The sequence below is a fragment of the Chelonia mydas genome, chromosome 6 (genome assembly GCF_015237465.2).
Source record: "Chelonia mydas isolate rCheMyd1 chromosome 6, rCheMyd1.pri.v2, whole genome shotgun sequence".
Classification (NCBI taxonomy): domain Eukaryota; kingdom Metazoa; phylum Chordata; order Testudines; family Cheloniidae; genus Chelonia; species Chelonia mydas.
This window is the reverse complement of record NC_051246.2, coordinates 25,938,191-25,952,298: the sequence shown is the minus strand read 5'-3', so window position 1 is coordinate 25,952,298 and position 14,108 is coordinate 25,938,191. Positions and strand designations below refer to the sequence as shown.

Here is a 14,108-nt window from a genome sequence, read left to right as displayed (position 1 = left end):
CTTTGGTATGAACATTTTTGCTTAGACAAAATAAGTATTCATGTTATGCTAATACAAGCAACTGGCTGTTGTATTCCTTGGTATAATCATCGAGCACCTGTCCCGCATCCTGTCCATAGCCCCTTTCTTAATCATTTGGTAGAAAGTGCATTATGATGGATCTCTGCACGCAATTTGGGGAAGGGAACAGTGACAGGACTTTCAGTTCTGATAAGAAATCAGAACAGACTATTTCAATTACAGGATCTTTCAATAGCACAAGTTAAACCACAAACATTTTAAGGATAAAAATGAAGCATCTTAGGCTACAGTGGCTGAGCTTTGGTAGAGGAACAGTTTAGTGAGTTATCAGAGCAGGCAACTGGGATTTAGAACTCCTCTTCTTTCCCCAGCTCTACCACCGACTTACTACACTGAGAAGACAGACACAGTTTGCCTGTAGAATCAGCATATAGCTGGCATCTGAGACTGGTGTTTCACAGCTTCAGGGTTTAAAGAGTGCTTTGAGATCTTCAGATTAAAGTGATTTATTAATTATTATTATTAAGAAGCAGTCAGGTAAAGAGTCTCATTAAAACTGCTAGTATTTCTACTAATATCTACTAATGCTACTAATATCTTCACAGCCATGCTTACAATTTACCACTGGGGGAAAAAAGGCACAACGTTTCTAGATATTTAAATAAAGGGCTACATTAGAATTTTCTTTCAAGACAAAGACCCCTAGATTTCAGTCTTTACACACCAACATTAATTGTGTCCTTGGCCTGTATTTTGTTTTGATTTGTTTCAAACACTCTGTTGTACACAACAGTCAAGGAAGCCCCAATCCTAGTGGCCAAGTTTCCTTGTACTGAAAAATCCAAGTCCATATTTAGCATAGACCCTTAACCACTGGGAAATTCCAACACACTGGGGGAAGGGCTTCCCGAGGCTGACATAAAGGCAGTGCTAGAGCCCAGGTCTATGCACTTGAGCTGCCTGGGCTCCACCAGCTGGGTATGGAAGTTCCCTTTTTTCTAAAGATCTCCATGCCATGCCATGCAGTGGGATGAGAACAGTCACAGAACGCGAGTCTGGGGCCAGCCGGCCACCCTTGAGAAATAGCCACAAGGAATTCTTCACTCTTTCCTACAAGATAATTACAAAAGAACTCATGACGGGTCCATTGGGTTGGGGAAGAGTAGGAGTGAAAGCCAGAGTACTGCAGCTATGTGGGCCAACAGAGTCTGAGGATGCAGAGCAATGAGGAAGATAATTGGATTTGAGCTACGCCAGAGCAGGGAGTCAAAGGTGTGCTAGGAATATAACACTAAACTCCGGAGAGGGAAAAAATAAAGGCAGCCGCCAGCATTGCTTCCTAGTACCACTCTCTGCCCACCCCCAGCTCTGCTATCAGTAAGCTCTGCACTGTTCTAAAGTCTGCCCTCAGGCAATTTACACAGTATCCAACAAGCACGCACCTCACCTTAACTTTCTCCCTATAGCGCCAATATTTCCAATAGGATTAATTAACTGGAACTAGCTGGCAATTAACTCAATTTACATCAACCAAAATTCTAGTCTAGCCAGAGCATTTGTAAACACAGTCTGGAACAGGTTTCAGAGTAGCAGCCATGTTAGTCTGTATCCGCAAAAAGAAAAGGAGTACTTGTGGCACCTGAGAGACTAACAAGTTTATTTGAGCATAAGCTTTCGTGAGCTACAGCATCCGACGAAGTGAGCTATAGCTCACGAAAGCTTATGCTCAAATAAACTTGTTAGTCTCTCAGGTGCCACAAGTACTCCTTTTCATTTAGTCTGGGACAGTAGTATGCCCCAAGGCCTCAAGAACTCCTGTATTTCCAACTACCATACAAATCACATTTCATCTCTTACTATCACAATGCAGAATATCAGATTATACTGTGAAGATAAAGTAATTCTCTCTCTAATTAAAATATGATTCTAGGTTGAAAATTAAGCAAGAAAAAGTATACATGATAAGCTAACTGGAGAGAGGCTTTTCTGCAGTGAACACACAAGTCACACAGAACATTAAACAAAGCATAGGCAGAACACACAACAATACTTAGTCATGTTTGCGCAAACTTTTGTTATAACCTTGGCTTTGATGCATTATACTTTTGACAAATTACTCAGGCTGAAATTCAGAGTGAAATCCTAGCCCTCAGGCTGAATTCTTTCATGTTGGTGGCTAGAACTTGTTAGTCTTAAATCTTCCTAAATAGCTAAAAAATCATCATAATGCGTAGGCACAAGGAAACAGGAGTAAGGTATCATGGGCAACCTAAATTCTAGTATTTCTTAATTTTTAAGCACTTGACTTTGTAACACAGAAAAGAGTTCTTTAGCTTATATAGTTTGCTTTTTTATTTATTTTTTTTAAAAAAAGGGATGAAGATTAAAAACAAGTTATGTGATCTATAAGAATCTCATTATGCATCAGCAAGGATTGAACCCTGAACACTCAGCACCGCAACACAGCTGGTGTTACAGAGCTACCTATGTTAGCTGGAGAAGGTCATTTTCCATGGGGTGGGGGGGGGGGGGGGGGGGGAGGCGGCAAGGGAAGGGAAGGGACTCTGTCAGACCACTTACTAGGCCTGAGGGAGCATGGCCCAGCTCTCCCCAGAAAGTGGAGGAGTGCCTTCCCCATTTTCACTTTTCAGGGGGGTTACGGGCCACTGGAGCTATGTACAAATCCAGAGGGATTTTCAGAGAAGCCCAGCAAGACGCTTGCTCCACACTACAGTCCCAAGACAGGCTACCTGCTCCCAGGGCTCCCAATGCAGTGTGTACTGCTGCTTTGGTGGTGGTGGTGTGAGCCCAGCTTCTAATTATAATGTGTATGTTCAGTAATTGTCAGCAAAATTTGTTCAGCATTCTTACAAAAGCAGAGAAATTGTAGTTTTCAGAAGTTTGCATTCAGATTTGGCTAAAACTGTAATTTCATTTGAAAGAAAAGGCTTTGGGCCATTTTTCTCTCTGCTACATGGCAGAGACTCACTGGAAACAATGGAAGTGCTCGATCTTCTGAGAAAAGGTCACAGGGACCTTTTATAATGAAAGCATTGGGCAACTTAAATATGGGGGAGCTAATAGTAATCCCTATAATAAAAGGGTGCTGCATACATTATTTGCAAAACAACTTTTCTGTACTGGTGCACAATTAAGCCATTATGCATTCTCTAAGGCCATGACTACACTATCACTTATAGCAGCAAAACTTATGTCGCTCAGGAGTGGGGGGGGGGGGGGGGGGGGGGGGACGGACCCAGCCCCCTGAACATAAGTTTCGCCGACATAGATGGTAGCGTGCACAGCCTTATGCCTCCCACCAACATAACTACTGCCGCTCGTGGAGGTGGTTTCATTATCTCGACGGGAGCACTCTCATCGGCACAAAGCGGCTACACAAGCGATCTTACAGTGGCGCAGCTGCATTGGAACAGCTAGGCCTCTGCATGCTTACAGCAGCACAAGTCACCAAGTACTTAATGGCTACCAATTTTACCTCCAGTTACTACCCTACCAGTGTTTAAAATATGTTGCTTTATAAAGGATTTGAACACTTTGCACACAATATTGGATATACTATATTCAGCCAGTTCAAAATTCTTAATTGGGGTCTTGGGACAGATTTCAGTGTGTTTAAAAAAAAAAAAAAAAGACAAGGCAGGTGATCAAATAGATGCTAGAGTGACAGTAGGATTTTTTCCCTCCAGATATGGAAAGTTGCCAAGCGAGGGCAGAGGCACAACCAAGAGAGGAGAATATACAAAAGGGAAATATAGTTTATTGACCTGTGAAATAAAGAGCTGTAAAGAAGAAGGATACAACAAGCAGCATGGGATGCTAAAAAACGTAGTAAAGAGAGATAGTGAAATAAAGCAAGCACACAATTTAGGTCTGTGAAGTTTATTTCACTGGAAGATGTACCACCAATTTTGGCTTGGGGAGACAAGAGGTTACTGCTAATGGGAACAGAGTCAAATTGCTCCTTAACATTGGGCGTATAAGCAGATCTAATGACCAAGTAAAAGTGTCACAGTGATGATAAAGATTTTAAGAATTTTAAGCCCTGTTCCACAGCAACATTCACTTATCTATGTTCCCCTCCCTCAATTAACAAGCTCCGCTTTCAGAATAAAAGACACTTTTGTCAACCAGCAGAAAATGTCCCTGAGGAGGGGAGATTACAACGTATAAATATGGATCAGGGCTAGCTGAAGGCAACTCCAGTGAAGACTGCACAACTCAAGTTAATTTTAGAAAGCCACTTCTGTTCAATGTTTGGGAAATGCCAACATGAAAAACCTATAATAGCAACAAGAGGAAGACTTAACATTTGATGAATACTTACAAATTTGGCTCCATACAAGCAGCTGTGGAGCTACGACTGGTCTACAAATAGCTTTTAAAAAACACACACACACACAAGCCCCAATGCTCACGCTTTCCCGGCAAGTCACTAACTAATATTTTCCTCAATCTGCAAGAAATATGGCAGATTTTTAAGAAGCCGTTATTAGGGAAAGGAGAGAGTTGCAGCCCCAAAAAATCCTCAACTGAGGAAAAGTCAGCTTTACAAGGGAAGGGGTTTTTAAAATAAGGAATCAACACATTAACATTCTGGAATTGTAAATGTTTATGTAATGACCTTCAATGCTAATGACTCACTGGAATTCTGCTAGCAGAAAGCAGCCGTACTAACAAAGTGTAATCTGGTACCCTGCAAAGCGTACAGTTATCCCATATGGTATCTATTTACATATGCTCTAAGTTTTTCATTTGTTAAAAAAAGTCAGTTACGTAGAGAAAAGTGGGGGTTGGGACCCAGTTTCAAATATCAAAACAGCAACTTTTAAATTCTCATTCTTGTGATCAAACAAGCTTGCAAGGAGTAACAATGTAGGACTTTGAATGCCACTCTTGGAAAAAAAAATCAGTCAAATTAACTTGAGCTTTGTGGGTAACTGGATTACTTCTAAAGACTTGCATTTATGTGGCTCCATGACAAAGAATATGAAAATAATTTGTAATATGTTAGTAAATTTCACCTATTGATTTAGTCCTCTGCACGAAACACTGATTTGGCCAGAAAGTCTAACATTTTAAAAAAACTCTTGACTAGCTCTAAAAGAAACTGAGGACATTTCTTATTTCTTAGAAAGCGGAGATATTTAAGTGAGCCTCTAGCCCTAAAGCAGAATGTACAGGATATTCATACATTCAATGTACAGGATATTCCAGGGTCCGAATAGTACCATTGCAAACATGCTAAAAATAGATCTTTGAACTAGGAGGAGAATGAAGGCCAAGCACACTGACTAGAGCTAGTTTTCCAGCCACATAAGGAGATATCAGGTTCTTGAACTCTACGGCCCACACGGGATAACAGATAAAGAAGGATGTGTTTGGAATGAAGGATAGATAATCTGAAAGAAGTTACCATGCCTGACGCAACGGTTCTGACATGAGACTGGGGCCCATAAATAGCAGGTGGACTGTTCAGCTGGCAGTGTACAGTAGAGAGTAGAGATGGTGGCAGCCTGTGGCCCATACTGGAAATCTAGATAGGGTAAGCATGTAAAAGTATGTCTAGCTCATTGGTAGAAGGTTAGTAGGGATACATGATCAGAATAGGTGCTGAGTGGATTTTAGAACCATGATCTGAGTTCTAATTTTTGTTTTAAAATGTTGGAATAGTTAAAATTTAAGAGGCACAGTAATCTTAACTTAATGATAATTAAGTAGAGTCAAAATTTAATATTTTGAAAATAACTTGTTAGGGAAAATTTGGCCATTGATTAGCACTGTGTTACATATTTCGGTATTAGCAACAAGCATTAGCCAACACCATATGTCTGATAACCATGTCTGCAGAAGCTGGGGTGAAGAGCTGAGAAGATGTACATTAATGTGACTTTTCCAGAAATGGCACAAATAGAGAGAACTGGATGAGATTACATCAGCAATATGGTGGGCTATGCAAAACCTCACATCAAACAGAATTTACGCCAACATTAAACAGATTGTCAAAGAACTGAATAAGCCAAGCATCCAACCATGCTATCTGGACTGTATAACCTAGTAATTATATGAAGTTCAGAACATACTTCTATTACCCTGTCATTATCTGCACAGAACCTGCTGCAAGTCAGTTTGTAAAGTGGCTATTAGGACAATACCAAGGATTTACAAGGGGGAGAAATACAATCATGAACACTCAGAGCCTTGCCTACACACCACTCTGTACCTGCATCAATACCACCGTAACCAGTGCTATGGCGGACTATGGTAGTATTACTGCAGACAAGGTTCAAAGCATAAGTATAAGACTGTTTAGCCAAGTCTACAGAAACACCACCCATTATCAACAACTGTAGACAAGGCTTAGGATCACTTCTGGCTCCAATTATACTGATATCGTTTGCCTCTAGGTCTGAGCATGTACAGAACATATTAGCATTGATAAAAAGGTTTGATGCTCTAATATAATGCAATCTTGTGATTGTCACTTCTCATGGAAGAAAATTATTTCACTGATGTACTGTCACTGCAGTGCATGTTTTTGTTCCAGTTCACCAAATACTGCATTTAGGTTGCAAAATACCCAATTCAGAAGATATTTAAATTACAGCAGCTGCTGTGAACTGTGAAAACTTTGCCTGTTTATTAAAGCTTTCAGTTGAAAGCAGTAAACATTCTGATGAGTTTGAAGACATCTCTGATAATCCATACCATGTTGAATTGGTACAATGTTTATCAACAAAAAGCATGTGTGTGGTACCTACTATCACTTGCAGTCAAACTTAATTTGTTTTTCTTCTCAAAGCCACCTGTATCACTTTCCCTAGACAGGTTTCAGAGTAGCAGCCGTGTTAGTCTGTATTCGCAAAAAGAAAAGGAGTACTTGTGGCACCTTAGAGACTAACCAATTTATTTGAGCATAAGCTTTCGTGAGCTACAGCTAACTGTAGCTCAGGAAAGCTTATGCTCAAATAAATTGGTTAGTCTCTAAGGTGCCACAAGTACTCCTTTTCTTTTTCCCTAGACACTTGTTTCTCCAAAAGAAGTCTGTTAAATTAGCATGCCAACTAGAGTCTGCTTGCTCCCCAACATGCTTTACTAACAAGATGCTTCATGTCTAGAAACTTTGCCTGATAAAACAACCCAGCTAAACAAATCTGAAGTCCACTGCTTTTACAGTTTTAAACACACCAAAACTTTGGACTATTGCAAGGTTATCAAGAGAGCAGAGCCCAGAAGTGCTGTATCTACTAAGTTTGAAATATACTGCAGGCAGATCAGTAAAATGTGCACACCAGGATCTCCTGGCTATTCGCTGAGGCTTGCGGCATATGAAAATTCTATGCTGGGAGCACACTGGTGCTTTTCATCGACAAAACTTTTGTTGTTCGAGGGGGGTGTTTTTAAGACAAACCTTAAGTGAACAAGTGATTACTCTGATTAGAAATAGCACTATTTTTGATAGAGAATGAAAGGCCTTTTGGGGCGCTTTTGAGAAAAAGCTTAAGAACAGGTTTACCATATAGTAAATTCGGAGATGCAGACAACTTTCACCCAGTTACACATTACTATTGTCATAAATGCAGCCCTCAGTATAACAAGTCAATATAAACATTTATTGAGTGAAGACACTGCTGATGAAACACTGCATTAGGAAATGGCAGCAGCCACTAGCAACTCCACAAACCACACACTTAAATTCAGAACGTTTAGGAACCTTAGATGAGATTACAATTATAGGTATATATGATGTATTAAATATACACTCAAGGTATAGTTTTAACACTACATAGCATGGAAGCTAAGTGTTCTCTAGCCTTCACTTTATAAGAATACTTAGTATTGCTCATGTTTTATTACTATATTAAAATTTAAAACTGCTTATGTTGAACCTAATTTTAGAAGTTCCGTTAAAAGGTCATTGATGGACCTATCCTCCATGAATTTATCTAGTTCTTTTTTGAACCCAGTTCTAGTCTTGGCCTTCACAACATCCTCTGGCAAGGAGTTCCACAGGCTGACAGATCATTTAGAATGGACAATTGCTCAGTTTTCAGTATTATATTTTGACAGATGACACTAGCATTTTGCTCACTTGAGACCAGAACAAGGAAGAAAAATGAAAAAGACAAGAAAGAAAACGATCACATGATGAGATGAGAGAATAGAGTATAGGGTAAAAGACAAGGTAAAGATCTGAAGGTACTTAAAATACACTTACCTTTAAATTTTGACCGAATGTTTGCCAGTTCTTTGTTTATCCTCTTTATCTCTGCTTCTTTGCTTTTGCCTGAAATCAAGAGAATTTACATCAAGGTTCAGCATTTCAAACAGCTCCTAATTTGTCTATAATTCTTTCAGCACAGTTTTTTCAATTCACCACTCCTTAAAAGTGGAGGCACTGGTAGAACCTTCCCCCCCACCTCCAAGCAACAAAAGACTACAGAGTGAACACCAAGTGTAGTACATTAACATCTTCTGGGGAAATGGAAAGCCTTTTTTTTAATTAAAAAGGCTTATCACCCTGCTCTCCCACATTAAAATGTCCAGAGAACAAAGTTTCAAAGTATTTGACAAATAGCCAAAAGTTTAAAAAAAAAAGTCTGATTTTTAACCTATTACTTAGAAGAAAAATCACGCATGGCATAATTTTCAAAAAGTCAGTGCTTTCTAAAGGTTTACCTATGGTTTATTTGCATATAGCTTTCACGTGTGTGCTGCTCTTTTACAAAAAAAGGGGAGGGGAGGAGGAAAGGAGATAAGACATCTAAGGAATAGAAAAATGAAATCATAAAAAACAAATTGGAGTGTGAACTCCCGGATACATATAACAAAACTTTTAACTCAATTTTAAAATCTAGTCAATAGCTTGATTTTGCCCTCTGAACTCTCCCTGAGCAATTCAGTTACCAAACAATTGTAGTCTTAAAACCTTCTCCCATTACTCCTGAAGTTCTTAAAAACAATAATTTAAGTTTAAATGGTTTAAGTGGCCATTAATGATCAGTAGGCTTGCGTGCCCTTTCTTTTGATCAAACATTTATACCATAAATAAATAAGAAGCTTTAAAGTTCCTTACAGTCTAATTACACTACAAGTTCATGAGTTTGCTCTACTATCCTTGGAGCTTGCACAGCATTTTTCTGCTCTGCATCAGCCTACTTGCTTAATGAGAACAGGAATAAAGAACTTTAAAAAGGAGCGTGTTGATGATGAGCCAATATACTACTTGCCTACAAAAGCAGCAAGGCATAGATGTGGGAGGACTTGCATTTACACCCTAGCAATAGGAAACTGCTCTACCAGCTGTCAAAGGAGTGTTTAGCTTTCATTTTGTAATGCCTTTTTTCTTTTTCTTTTTTTTTTTTTTTTTTTTTTTTTTAAATAAGCTACAAGTCAAGTATTTTCTCCTTAGAGGAGAAAAAAAATACACACAGACATTCAGGGAAAGTGGCTGTGTTTTGACATTTAGGTGATGATACATTTGCCTACCCCAAACAAAATAATTTAAGCTTCACAAACAAGTAACTTTACACAGCAATCAGCACACTAGTTTTTGGGTTAGGTATTTCAGCAATATCAAAAAGTACATGGAGTTATAGTACTATGTTCACTTCAACTTTAGTTACTCCCTATGATCAACTGGCTGAGACTTAACCAAGGCATGACTGAGGTAATGTTTGCAGGTGGAAGAAAGCAAAATGGAAAAAATGACAAAGACCATTTCAACTCCTTTCATTGGAGACGTGGGCCAACAATTCGTATAGTAAATTCACATTTAGAAGGCTGCTTGGGTCTTCAGTTGCTTCTATATTTCCAGATATCAGCAGTAGCCAACACTACTCCTGCTCTCACTCTTGCGCATTTAGCTAGAACGCCATGACCAAGGGATCATGCTTTCTATGCAGTCACATTGCTGCACAGTTTATTGCATAATTCATTAATTTTCAAGGTGCCACAAATTTAATGCTGACCACGTGGAGCATCAAAAACTCCCTCTGCAGCAAGGAAGGCAATAAGCAGTAATGCAAAAGAATGTAGCCAAACAACGGATGGATGGGAAATACCCAGGATAACTGGTTGTGCAGGTGAGGGAGCTAGAGCCAGGGGAAGGTTTACAATGATACTCCTGCCTTTGCGGTTAGTAGAATCCCAGGGGCCAATACAATTCAAACTTTTACTTAAATGCAAGGTTCAGAGGAACTGAAAAAGTTGGGGAGCTTTACTACAGGTTCTGCAAATACCGGAAAGCGATTAAGACTAAAGGAAAATTCAGTTCTGCCATCAATACTTCTATTACCAGGGCCGTCCTTACCCATATGCAAACTAGGTAGCTGTGTAGGGCACCAGGAAGTTTGGGGCAATTTGGGCAAGGCTGGGAGCCAGGGGAGAAGAGAGGAGCAGGTTGGGGCCGGGTCACTCCACTTCCCGTCGCCCCGTCAGTAGGGGTTGGTTCCACCCTGCAATCACCGGGCAGCAGAAAGTGGAGCGACCCAGCCAGAACCCACTCCACTCCGCCGGCTCGTGCTGGGGGGTGATTTCCCCAAGCCTGCTCCTGCTCCCCACAGACATTGGGCGCAGCTCCTACCCTGCTGGAGGCCTGGGGCCAGCCCCCCACCCCACCCACAGAGTGGCTGCACAGGGCACCACAATGTCTAGGGATGACCCTGTTACATTAGAATAATGAAAGCCCAGAATGAGTAGTATGTGCACTGGTGCTTTCGTACTCTGTACCAACAAAGGGTAAACAAAATACAAGTAAATAAAGCAAAGCGTACCAACAACTAGGTAATGTGACTTGTCCCACTGAAGGTTCTGTTTGTCATTTTAACAGTTGTAGCCGTGAGAATTATTATGTTGGCTTTTCATTCTGTAAGATACACATAGCCCCATTTATGCACCAAAATCCTAATGAAGTCCAGGCAAATGTTGGGAGAGAATGCTTCCATTAAACAGTACAACAATGCAGCAGGACAATTAGGTAGGCCAAAATAATGGCTTAACCATAGGGTTGCCAGGTTGCCAAAATGCCTGGTAGAAAAGGGACCCTGGCAGCTCTGGTCAGCACGGCTGACTGGGCCATTAAACGTACAGTCAGTGGCGCAGCGGGACTAAGGCAGGCTCCCCACCTGTAGTGGCTTTGTGCGGCTCCCAGAAGCAGAAGCATGGCCCCCTCACCCCGGCTTGTAACGTAGGGGCAGCCAGGGGGCTCCGCACACTGCCCCCACCCCAAGCGCCAGATCCACAGCTCCCATTGGCGGGGAATGGTGGCCAATTGGAGGTGCGGGGCAGTGCCTGAGGACGGGGCAGCATGCAGAGCCGCCTGGCCACGCCTCTGCATAGGAGCCAGACGGGACATACCACTGCTTCTGCGAGCTGCTTGAGGTAAGCACCGCCCGGAGCCTGCGTCCCTGACCCCTCCCATGCCCCAACCCCCTGCACCAGCCCTGATCCCCCTCCTGCCCTGTGAACAACTCGGTCCCAGCCCAGAGCACCCTATTACACCCCAAATCTCTCATCCCCAGCCCCACACCAGAGCCTGCACCCCCAGCTGGAGCCCTCACCCCCTCCTCTGCACCCTAAACCCCTAACCCAGCCTGGTGAAAATGAGTAAGTGAGGGTGGAGAGAGTGAATGACCGGGGGGAGGGCAAGGGTATTCAGTTTTGTGCGAGTAGAAATTTGGCAACTGTATCTACCCACTACCTTTAAGAAAGGCTTGGGATTTTTGTAGTGCAAGAACAAAATAAAGACAGGATGGTGTGAGAGGAAAATGATTTAAGTAACTGGGGTTACATTAATTTTAAAATATGGCAAATAACAAATGAGAATATTTTAAGGGCTTACGTACTGAAGTCTGAACTGTGTGGAAATTTCTCTAGTAAGAAACCCTTCTGTAGAGAAGGCTTTTGGTCTTTAGTTACTTGGTCCTATTTTAGCAATCCAACTTGTTTCTATATGACCAGAATTGTGGGAAGTGTTAAAACAAAGAGCTAGTATTCATGTAAATTTCAGCGACTATTGACAAAAGCTGCTGCCCCTCCATTTATCTTTTAGAAAGGGGAAGAATAAAATGCTGACCTTCAGACCTGCATCATTGTGTCACAAGAGATGTTGCACTTCCTTTGAAAGTTCATCTAGATTACTAAGCACCACTGAACGCTGACATCAGTCTGGTATATCACTACGTTTAACTCAGTTATGTATTTAATATATTTAAGTAACCTTGATATATCTATGAGAGGCAGCAGGAAGAAAAATAAATACCTAGCTCTTGTGTAGGCAAATCTACTACACTTTTATAAAAAGAGAAGTGCAAAATAAAGACTAACAGAATGTTTAGGAATATTTGTAATTAAGATTAGAGAAACTGAACACTTTCTATAACATCTTTAAACTCTCTAACTCCACTTTAAACACAGAATTTAACATCAACATTACAAAATAGGGAAATGGTGTGTGTGTGCGGGGGGGGGAGGGGGTGTGTTACACTACACAGACACAGAAATTGAGACAAGAGGTTTAATTATGTACTCCAGGTCTCACTCAGAACCTAGAATGGAGTCAGGATCTTAGTTTCAAGTTTGATCCTTTAAACCACAAAAAGTCACCCTTCCTTGTCCCTAAAGAATACTTCAAAAAAGGCTTTTTACCTATTGGGACTCTTGCCTAGGAATTGGTTTTTATTGCTCTAGTGCAGAGGTGGGCAAACAATGGCCCACATCCAGCCCACGGGACCGTCCTGCCCAGCCCTTGAGCTCCCAGTCAGGGCAGCTAGCCCCCTGCCCCTCCCCTGCTGTCCCCTTTCCCCCACAGCCTCAGTTCGCCACGCCCCCAGCATTCTGACCCCGCCACTCCTGCTGGGGAGCATGGTGGCATGGCTGAGAGCTCCTGCCGCTCTGAGTGGCGTGGTAAGGGGGCGGGGAGGTTGGATAAGGGGCAGCAGGTTCTGGGTAGGCAGCCAGGGAAGAGGTAGCAGGGGACGGTTGGATAGGGAGTGGGGCCCCGGGAGGCGGAGTCCCAGGGGGCCTGTCAGGGGGCAGGGGTGTGGATAAGGGTCAGGGCAATCAGGGCACGGGGGGGAGGGGTTTGAATAAGGGGGCGGGGTCCTGGAGGGGATGGATGGGGCAGGGGGCGGATGGAGGGGGCAGGCTGTTTGGGGAGGTACAGCCTTCCCTACCCAGCCCTCCATACAGTTTCGCAACCCCCATGTGGCCCTCGGGCCAAAAAGTTTGCCCACCCCTGCTCTAGTGGCAGTTGACTACAAAGGTATCTAAGCATAAGGAAAGTTGTACCAAAATACTCCATGCGTTTGTGATGTCAGCAACCCCAGTAGGGGGAGAAAAAAAAACCCACCAGACTACATTCTCAGCAGAAAACATGGTTATTTAACAGCATTCTAGTCTACACATTGCTAGAACACTCCCAAATCCTTAAAGTTTCCGTTCACTTTTAAAGTCAGTGTACCCACAAATGTATAGCAGAGTCCAGAATTTGAATAAAACCCTGTCACAACAATAGCCAAAAACCTGCCTTAAGTTAAAGTATATAAATTGTTCCAGGCCATAAAGTAAGATAAATGAAATGTCTTCTCAGCCAGAGATTAATCAAACACAAACAAGGCAGCTGATGCAACTCTGTCTGTACTGCCAACAAGTTGCTTCAGTATTTACTGTATTCCACATGTAAGAGGGACAGCGACAGTCAAACTCTTAACTAATCCCCAAGTCATCTGCTTGGTCAACATATTTTGATGATTTCAGCTACATTAATGCCTTGGACATAAAATCAGTAATTCCTTCACAGCTTAGAGATTTCATTTCATGAATTTGTTGGACACTAGTGTAGTATTTTTGTAGAAAGAGCTGTTATGCTGCTCTGCACATTAGGACACTGAAGTCCCTTCCCTGTTTTTTGTTACAGATAAGGACTAGGCAATTGCTTTTCAGCTACACACCATTTAATAACTGCCCAGAAAGCCATCTTCACAAAGGTCACTTGAGTTCATCGGCTTCTACACCCATATTAGCTGGGCAACTGAGAGAAATACAGACTGTCAAATTTAGCATGGAGG

General features: G+C 41.9%; 1 protein-coding gene across 8 annotated transcripts in view; it reads right to left on the bottom strand.

The window, feature by feature from the left end:
* The window catches only part of AP2A2 (adaptor related protein complex 2 subunit alpha 2), a 102,727-nt gene that overhangs the window by 59,498 nt on the left and 29,121 nt on the right, over positions 1 to 14,108 (bottom strand). For 7 of the 8 annotated variants that reach the window (XM_007059724.4, XM_007059725.4, XM_037899603.2 and 4 more), the window contains exon 2: positions 8,258 to 8,326. In XM_007059724.4, coding sequence (XP_007059786.1) covers positions 8,258 to 8,326 — 69 coding nt within the window. Of the gene's footprint in view, positions 1 to 8,257; positions 8,327 to 9,115; positions 9,119 to 14,108 lie in introns of all 8 variants that reach the window. The other variant, XM_043547938.1, reaches the window with a different exon arrangement.